The 9510-nt window shown below is 42.9% G+C and overlaps 2 protein-coding genes and 1 long non-coding RNA gene across 3 annotated transcripts in view; 2 read left to right on the forward strand and 1 right to left on the reverse strand.

The window, feature by feature from the left end:
- LOC131886504 (bicaudal D-related protein homolog) overlaps window positions 1-5783 on the forward strand; it is a 17178-nt gene extending 11395 nt beyond the window's left edge. The window contains exons 2-7 of the mRNA XM_059234869.1: window positions 2578-2793; window positions 3290-3406; window positions 3478-3624; window positions 3700-3963; window positions 4082-4474; window positions 4548-5783. Coding sequence (XP_059090852.1) covers window positions 2578-2793; window positions 3290-3406; window positions 3478-3624; window positions 3700-3963; window positions 4082-4474; window positions 4548-4952 — 1542 coding nt within the window. The 3' untranslated portion in view covers window positions 4953-5783. The remainder of the gene's footprint in view (window positions 1-2577; window positions 2794-3289; window positions 3407-3477; window positions 3625-3699; window positions 3964-4081; window positions 4475-4547) is intronic.
- On the reverse strand, window positions 1222-2647 carry LOC131886505 (uncharacterized). The gene is made up of 2 exons (XR_009373927.1): window positions 2520-2647; window positions 1222-2127 (listed from the first exon to the last, which is right to left on the reverse strand). It is a non-coding gene; the product is annotated as an uncharacterized LOC131886505 (long non-coding RNA).
- A 2056-nt stretch (window positions 5784-7839) lies between the features above and the next one.
- LOC131886268 (uncharacterized) lies at window positions 7840-9055 on the forward strand. Its single transcript, XM_059234547.1, has 2 exons — window positions 7840-8785; window positions 8855-9055. Exons 1-2 carry the CDS (start codon window positions 7924-7926, stop codon window positions 8911-8913), a joined length of 921 nt encoding a protein of 306 aa, XP_059090530.1. The 5' UTR covers window positions 7840-7923; the 3' UTR covers window positions 8914-9055.
- Window positions 9056-9510: the final 455 nt, after the last annotated feature.

Genomic DNA, 9510 nt, shown 5'->3' on the forward strand with positions numbered 1-9510 from the left:
GATCGCAACGGAACAAAGCGAATCGTCCGAGCAACTCTTTCGAAAACCCTCCTTAACCCACATTTCAGTTCGAAATTCTCACAATTTAGCTACCAGACCGACTCGTAAGCAGCACATGTCTTCTGGGACAATTGAATGCGTTTGGCACTTTTCGGTCGGACTTAGGCATATGTTGAATTCAGTTGTCATTCGAGTGGTGTCCAACTCATTTCTGGATAATAGACTCACATTTTAGGAGAGCAGTCGCAGCCGCATCATCTGGCAGGGTTCGAAGGAAAGAGATCTCTAATCTCAATCTCCAGGGATGAACCGTAATTTGGCTGATCATGCGTTAAAGCGCTCAAAGAGGGGCGCCGAAATCATTGGAACCAACTCAGCATCTCTATCTCTGGATATACTTCGTTTTACATATGATGCTACGCTCATGCCGATAAGATCATCATTATTACTCTTATCATGGTCATTCTACACTTGTCCAACGCTTGGTTGTGGTAGTGACTTACCATTGTCTTTGGATCGGAAAATAACCAGGAACTCGCTGATCGGCAAACTGAAAAAGACCAACGTAGCGGATATCGGCATGTTTGCGTGTGTTTTGCTCTTTGTCTTAGTTCAAAGCTGATCACCGATGAAGGACCATCCATAACGGGATCCGTTCGACGTTTATGTTTGACACTTCAGCATGTACATTTAAAAGTCACTGGTCAACATTTTTGCATCCCCCAACTCGATTTCCCAAGAACCGACTATTATCCAAGAGAAGGAAGAGAAGTTCAAGCATGTTCCCATTATTTTGTCTGATCGTGATGATTGTCAGAATCGACTTCCTCATGTGCATGCGATTCTCCAAGTCTTGAACGTTTGCGTTGTGCAAGTTCTCAAGGTTTTTAACTGCTCCAACCATGCCTTGCATTGAAACGTAATTGCCATGATCCGAGCTTGAATTGCTAATTTACTGCGGATACTCTGCCTTCATGAATAGTAGACGAGGAAGGTGTGAGGGAACTTAGAAGTGCTCGCCCACGAAATCCCTCTTGAACAAGATGTTGCTTGCTGGGCGCCTTCTGTGTTTGTTGTCTCTCTGGTTAGGTTGGGAGAAAGAGGTGAAAGTGTGGTGTTGATTGAGATCATCACGGATAGAAGCAATCATGTCAACGTCGATTTTCAGTTTGCTTCTTCCCACAATAATCGAGATTAGACCAGAGTTAAAAGCGCTTCAGATATGTTGCATTGAAAAGGATTACATGTATTCCATTCATCGGCAACACAGAAGATAGCCAAAAAAAAACTCGGGGTAATGACGTCAAGAGCTTGTCGAAGCTTCGCATTTCAAAGAGCTCTTTGTTTTTGGAGGAGTCCTGTTGATGACCTGTCCGGTGGAATATGTTGTATTATTTATGCAGAACTTCCCATGGCCATCGCTTTTTTGGAACACGTGGGAGGCTGAAGGTGAAGACGGGGAGACCTTTCAAATTAATGACATTGACAGGCTTCCAAACACGTTCATTTATCATAATTCTCATGGTTTCACTTGGTTTGGAATTCCAAACAGCAACAGCGGTTTTGACACGTTCACAGTCCAAAAAAATTCGATAGAATCCATTGAAAACCGTGGAAACGTTTTCTATGCAATGCATATCTTTGGCTAGCGGCCCTGAATTGGAATGGAACGTGACCTCCTTAGATGCTCGGGTTGCAAGTGCAATATTCATCGATCGCTCTTTCTCATTTAGATCATTTCAAGGTCTCTCTTTTCAGAAATATCCCTTTTCGCACAGTTACATACTCTTTCGCTCTAATTCAATTAATCTAAGTGCCTTAATTAGTAATTGCGATCCAGAGACGCGTTCCAACTTCTCGCAAACTAGTGCATTTCCCAAAATGCCACGATAAGAACATAAAAGAAGGATTGTATTTTGCCATCCAACGAAAGAGTTCCGATGGTCTAGATTTCTTCCCGCTGGTTTTGGTGCGAGAAGCCACGGAAATGAGCCCAGGAAGATCTGTGCCACTATGGTTCTGATAAGATCATTCAAAGGTTGACTGAAGTTCGTTGGAAAACGGCGCAAAAGGGATTGTCATCTCTTGCGATACCGTAAAGCTGTCAGACTCGGGGGCAAGGTAAATCTGGAAGTAGAAGAAGTTGCTCACCTATTTCTGATGGAAGAACAGATAAAGCCTAACGGTGTCTCTCCTTGGTTGGAGTTGTTTTTGAATCTCACACATACTGACACACTAAAGGAACAAGTTGTAGATTTTGATCCCCTTTGAGCTTCCACGTCTTCACTTGATCATTTACCAGCCCTTCTCGGTTTGATAAACCTGCCCCCCCAAAGGCACCTCTATCAAAGAAGGAACTGCTTTATATCATCTTGGAGCAATGCTGTTCTTGAAATGAGATAGATCCTAGTTGGTTGGGCGTTGGTTTTGTTGTGACCTTCAAGTCAAGGGTATCAAGGAAACGATGTTTTCCAAATTCACATTTAATAGCCGCTAGCAGATAAGAGTTAGTTCATTACCCTCAGATGCGAAGAGGAGCCCCGAAATTGATTGAGAGTTTCTCGTTTCATTTTACAGGAACTCGAGCAAGAGAAGTATCATCTTCGTCGACGCTTGGAGGCCGCACAAGAGGAATACGAACTCAAGGTCAATGAGCTCCAACAAGACATCCAAGCCCTCCAAGCCCAATTGGATGGCAATACCTCCACCCAAAGGCAGTCCGAAAAGGAGAAAAGTCTTCTCATCACCACATTGTCAGAACAAAACCAACGGCTCACAGCTCAACTCAAAGAAGTAAGTTTGGATAATGATAATGTGTCCACAAGGGATTCCCAAAGCCTTGGAATTGCACACAGAAATGCACCAGCCAATATCCGCATCAGAGTCTTTGGAAATTGATTCTCATCTTTCATGGTGGCCATGACGAGAAGTAAGAAATGGATGGAGTCGTAACAACTCTTGAATTTATGATCGAAGCTACTCGTTAAAAGTCACTCGCCAAAAAGAAAGGGATTGGAATGATTGAAAAGGGAAGCAACAAAATACTAAAACAAATGGTTGTCTGGGTTTTGAACGAGTAATTGGGAATTTCTTCTGACGAAGGATAAAATAAAAGTCTGTGCCGATTCGACAAATTTTGACAATAACATTGGCTTTTATAGCCTAGAGCCCTTTTCTGTGCGAAATACTTTATCAAATTTCAAGCGAATTGGATTTTTGCATTTCGTATTTCCCCTTTGTGGCTAATCCATTGGTAGGGTCTTAAACTTAGGAAGTTTCTGTTTTGCAGTACACCAAAAATGAAGAAACTCTCAATTCGGAGCTTCAACACCTCCGAGATCAAGTCAATCTCAAGAGAACCTCCATGAATGAACACGTGTCTCATCTGGATATGCTTAGAGATGAGGTAGGTGACTTCAACTCATGTTGCTAGGGATCGAAGAGTGTCATGTTTGACTGTTCCACAAAATATTATAGATTACACTCATGACGGAGCGAAAAATGGATTTGGAGCGACGGATCGAGCTCCTCCAAGGCGAACGTGAAGGTCTGTCGTCGACATTGGATGAATCTGCGGATCGGATCATCATGCTCGAAAAGGAGGCCAGAGAGAAAGATAGCATAGTAAGAGCCCCTGTCATAATGAATTAATATGTCGAAAGATGTATTAAGAATCAACTGTCCGATTATTTTCCATAGCTCCGTTTGAACGAGAAGACGCTTGAGGAGCTTCGAGCAAGCAATCAGTCCCTGCAAGAGCGATTGGACAACATGTGTCGGAATTTGTCCTTGGGACCCCCGGGGACGGGTGGAAACATGTCCTTACTCAATGAAATGGAGCTCTCTGACTCGGAGCGAAGTTTGAACGCCTCTCGCAGACCGTTTAGTCAGATTGATGAGGAAATTGACGATATCGAATGCGATAACCCGGAAGCACTTGGCAGTCCAATCGAGAACAAAGAGGTAAGATTGGACATGAATGTACATGTATTCTCCTTATGATTATTACCGGTAACAACAGCCACCACCACAACCACCATCGCCACGAGAGAGATTGAACATAGAATCACCCCTGTTTCAGCTCAAAACCGAGATGCTATCAGCTTTTCAACAACTAAGAGCCCTCTGTGGTCAGCTTCGTCGACGCGAGAAACAACGCCGCAACTCGTCGGACTCGCTCGATAATGAGACGGTGAGCTCTAGTAGCTCAGATGAACCCGCCACGGCCCAATCTATGAAATCGGGCATCCTGAACGGGGCCGTCCAAGAGATCCGAGGCCTGATTCATGATCTCCTGCGAAAAGAGTCCAAAGGCGCTTGTCTGGCCTGTGGAGGGGACAAGGACGAGAAACTGAGGCTCGAGATCCAATTACACAAAACCACCGAGGCCAAGGAGAAATTGGAGCGCACCCTCAAGCAGAACGTGGATGATGCCAAGAGAAAGGATGACGAGATAACCCAACTCAAGAGCAAGGTACAGACTCGCCGCCATGTTTTCTCTCGAGTTCAGCTGTCGTAAAGGTGACGTTTTATTTGTTATTTTCTAGTTGTCATTGACCGAGCTCTCGCTATCTGCTGCTGAAGAGGAACGGGACACCCTTCGTGTGGATGTGTCCAACACCAAAGCAGGCAAGGATGAACTCATCAAGAAGGCCTGGGATGTCCGGGATGCGGCTGTCAAGCGGAAGAACAACACTCAAATCGAGTTGGCTCGCTCCCGAATCGACGTCATGCAGATCAACTCGCAACTTTTGGAAGCCATCCAACAGAAAGTGGAACTCTCTCAGCAACTCGATCAATGGCAAGCTGACATGGAGGAGCTGCTCGAGGAGCAGATGATGAGAAAGATGCGGGCTCAAGAGCGTCCACGATCCGGCAATGACTCAGACTCGAGTCAAGCCGCTGCTGAGCGGAAAAAGTCCAAGATTTTGGGATTCTTCCAAAGGTCATAATTGAAACCATTCTCGACATGCAGTTTAGTTGAAACCCTCCCACGAACCGGATGTGTCTAGTCGACCTCTTCACACAAGTACGGGCTCCTTCCAAAAGCCCACACGAACTCCCAAGCATTCCAGTGATAGCCGTCCCCAATGACTAGCAAAGCATGTGATGAGGACCTCACTCCTTTCAATGCTGAAGGGGATGAGGTTGCGTTTAACATTAGGATAATACTCAATCGGACGTGGTGTTTGAAGTCTTTCCACGCCAACATAGGCCTACATTAGCCCACCTTGTACCGTCCAATTATTTTCTGTTTAGCTTTGCATTTTGGTTTGCATTGCTTCAAAGAATGGCCTTGATCCACCCTCCAACTCACTTGTGTACAAGCAGAAACACGCACGCGTCCACACCAGATAACCTATTTCCATAGGCTGTGATGAATACTTATGTTATGAATCGACGAAATGGATTACTATGATTGATGATGATGACTTTGTTACAACGAAACAGTTTCGGCTTCTGGAGAGGCCACTGTATTGTGATACTACGTTCTACCATGAAACCCATCACCAATTGCTGATTTTTTTTCCTGTCCTGCATTTACATGACTTGTGCGGGTCCCTGAAATTTCGATGGAATTACACACGCACAGATAATTTGTGGAATGCCGCCAATTTGCAGTCCTCGATTTGGTGATCCATTATTGCTATTGTCTGGGAATGCTGGCAGATCCAATACGACCACACTTGCTACGAATATCCTTCATTTAGATTTGCAATTGTTCCAAGCGAACGGTGTTCACAACTATATCCACTCTGAAATATAGTACTTAAGTTAGACGATATTTTTTCTTGTTATTCAAAATGCCCCTCGATCTGTCGAAAAAAAGAACGACAACAAGGCGCTATTGTGAGCGGTTATAACAAAATATGCTTACAATATCATAAGACAGTTAAAGCCCCTTACAAGAAGAAAATATTCCATTCGATACCTTTAAGATCAGTTTTATAAAAACTGTGGCCCTTCTTTTTTGTGGTTGTTCCTATCGCTTAGATCACATACGCCAGAATTGGCCTCACTTTTAAAGGCTAAAATAACGGAAAGGCGTAAAAACGGCATGCGCAACAAAAAAAATTGGGAATTGAGCCATTTGAACTCATCGGACAGTTTTTACAGGTATTGACAACATTACGTTTATATACTCTTTTAGTCCATTTTAACAAATAGCAAACTTTTTTTGGCCCTTCACGGTCTTTCAGGATATTGTTGCCTATCTTCTGTGTCTTTTTTGACTATAAACTGATGTGAAGGTTAAGAACGGCATGCAACGCTATGACATTGAAAAAGATTCTCACTCTGCTTTTCTTCATGATCTACAGTTTATTGACCGTTGGGTACTTGGACTGGAGGCAGTTCTTATAATTTGCCTCTTCCGTTTCAAGTGGTATGAATAGGATGGAAAAAAACTAGTAAGCAAGGTTTTTGGCCTCCAAATAGGTTCAATTGGCATTTTTATTATTATTTTTTTATTTTTTTGTGCGGACTTCCTTACCGCTACGGGATTGGTATCCAGCAGTTCAAGACGAGAAGATTATTTATTATACTTGACTTTGATTTATATATATTATTGATCGACCAACGAATTGGAGTTGGCTGATCTGGCTAATCCTTGAATATAAGGTTGATCCGGAATTTTAGTCAAAAACGTGTCCAAGTCTGACTTAAATCTTGCTACTGGATCAACTCCTACATAAACCCTACGAATATTTGAGGGCAGCAAATTGAACAATGAAGGAGCCCGAGAAAGAAGAGAGTTGGACTTCATTGTTTTAACTAGCCTGGATTCTCGTTTGCCATTTTTTCCAGCTTATTTGCATTTTTTTAGAAAATAAAAATTGTAATACATGTAAGGCGGTCACTCTTGTTGGGTAAAATATGATTATCCAGTCCTTGGGTTATTCTGAGTTTCCAGATTTGCAGACCTCTACTTTCAGGTCGAGGGCTTGAGTAACGCGTTACTTTTTGAGCAATGCTACGGGCTTTTAGCCCTCCCGTTACCGTTACTTTTTTTCTCTCATAGGCGAGGAAAGCAAATTGCGTGAAGGTTTCCTATCCGATTTGTTTCAAAACTCTGTCGCAAATGCAATGACTTGTTTTGGCAGTTTCAGGCCTCTATTTTAACGGTGACGGTAACGAGTCACTTTTTCTAAAAAGTATCAGTAATGGTAACATGTTACTTCTTTCGGTAACCGTAGAAGACTTGCCACTAGCCCCCCTAGGTAACCGTTTAAGCCTTGTTAAGATTTGATTTTACGGGCATGAAGACAAATGTGCAAACATGATGTGTTACAAAAAGTATCAATTAACATGCTCCTTAAAACTTACAGATATATATTAGCAGATATTTTCCATATCTATTTCAATATCAGTTATTCAGCCATTTCTAATAGTTTTTGGCCACAGTCAAAATCTGTTGACCGAACGTTTAAGGCAAAAAGCTATCTAACAAGCTCATAAAAAATTGAATAAATCAGTCAACTCTGACTTGATATTGGTTAATTTCATAATGTACCTTTTTCAATTTCATTTGCCCCGTTTAACATGAGACATTGCCGAAAATACGGCTTCAAAATATCTTTCACCGACCAAACCTCGCTTAATCGCTCGCATCTGATCATCTTACTTGCGGTTTTTACACCACATCCCTTGACTTACGCATCCAAACTCTCTCATTGAAACTACATTAACCGAATGAGTTCACATCCAACCCAAGCAATGATTGTCATATATGAAATAGTTTTCTAATACCCTTGCTTACTTCGTTCTCTATCGTCACGCTTGTCCTGCTTTTTTCCTCTACCTTATTTCAATAGCTGAGCTAGCTGTGTCACCCTGACCTCAAGGTTTGTTATGGTTCATCACTGGGGACTGAGTCTCAAAATTTCCTAGCCCCTTTCTTATCGGGACCTGATCTCACTCATCATGGTTCATATTTGTGCGGCTCCAGGATGTCGCATCGGATTACGCAAGAACGGCGTGTTTGAAACCTCTCCCGGAATATCCATGCACCGATTTCCCCTGGACCCGCTGATTTTTGCGAAATGGGTGCAAGTTCTCTCCCATCCTGATTGGTCGCCCAAGACTCAATCTCGTGTGTGCTCTCTTCACTTTCGCGAATCTGATTACATCTATGCTAGTCAGGATCGACAAGTCCGACGAAAACGACGGAATTTTCTCCAAGGCCGAAATGGCCTGGAACGGAAATTAATGCGGCGGCGGCTCCGGAGTGAGGCGGTGCCCAGTATTTTTGGAGATGCAGTTCACGCTTGCAAAGAAGAAAGCAGAGTAGATGAGCCGAATGTGGACGCCTTGAGGCAAGAGGATTTTGAATGCTCTTTTGATCATTTGTTGGAATTCTTGGACGATGCCACTTGGCCGGAACAGGTGTCCGTGATCAGGAAACCTCACGCTATTGTCTTTATGGGCACAGAGGACACGCCTAACGGGCGATGTCGAGTTATATATCAGTTGTCCGTGTTCCAGGATTGCTCTTTCAAGATGGAGGTGCAAAACACGGTGTGTAATCAATCGATTGTGAGCGGTGTCACTCATGGTAGATGCATTCGATACCCCTCGGAAATCACGGATATCCTGACTATTCTCAAGGAAAAGGCCGAAAATTATTTTTCTCTCAAAAGCAATGTGGAGTTGATGGTGAGGGAGTTTCAACGAAATTTGTCCCAGTTTGTGGTGGAGGATGAAGCGATGCAATCCAAAATTCAAGCTATGCAGTATCAGATATTTACCATAATGCCGCGTCAACCCCGCCCAGCTGCGCAATCAAGTAAGTTGAATGGTTTCTTTTCCATACATAACAATACATTTCTTGTAATATATGTATTTTTCTCCACAGGCTCAATATCCGGCAGAGCTGGACCTTATGAGGCCGAGGGAGATTTGAGATTAATCTAACAAAGGCTCGTTTGTCAATGGTAAATGATGATATTTTCGAATGCAAGCCAACTCTCGAATCGGTCATCTCATGAGATAGCTCAATGCTCAAAAGCACTATCCTATTGCAGTTCTGATGAAATAGAAATATGGATGTTAACAAGGCATTTCTTAATACTCTGATGGTTAAAGGCGTAATTCTGGGTGCAGGGAAGATAAGGAAAAGGGAGGGAATAAAGTTCCATCTCGGCGATGGTGTCTTCCACGACAAATGGCCACTTATTCCCAATGGGAGGTTCATTTTGAAGAAGAAGAAGTGCTTTCGGATAACAAGGCGATATATAACTCAAAAGAGGCTGCAATTCTCGACAGTTTATTTTTTAATTCCAAGGAAACTATCAAGGATACTTATCAATGTCTGAACCATATTTTTTTTACTTCCGTTTGAGTGAGCCTCTTCTAACTAATGACATTGCTGCGTCAACTTTTCTTGGGATGTGGGAGGTTCCTGAGTTGTCTACAACGGTATCTTTGGACGATCATCTTAGGCTTTTAACTACCTTCCTTGCTTTGACTTCAAGATTGTTTCGTTTCGGAGACATATTGAGATTCCGGACT

The sequence above is a fragment of the Tigriopus californicus genome, chromosome 9 (assembly GCF_007210705.1).
Source record: "Tigriopus californicus strain San Diego chromosome 9, Tcal_SD_v2.1, whole genome shotgun sequence".
NCBI lineage: Eukaryota > Metazoa > Arthropoda > Copepoda > Harpacticoida > Harpacticidae > Tigriopus > Tigriopus californicus.

Bases quoted from the DNA above. Each gene is read 5' to 3' on its own strand.
- LOC131886268 (XM_059234547.1), top strand. From the start codon at position 7,924: ATGGTTCATATTTGTGCGGCTCCAGGATGTCGCATCGGATTACGCAAG. The intron at 8,786-8,854 runs GTAAGTTGAATG...TTTTCTCCACAG, and splicing joins CCGCCCAGCTGCGCAATCAA to GCTCAATATCCGGCAGAGCT.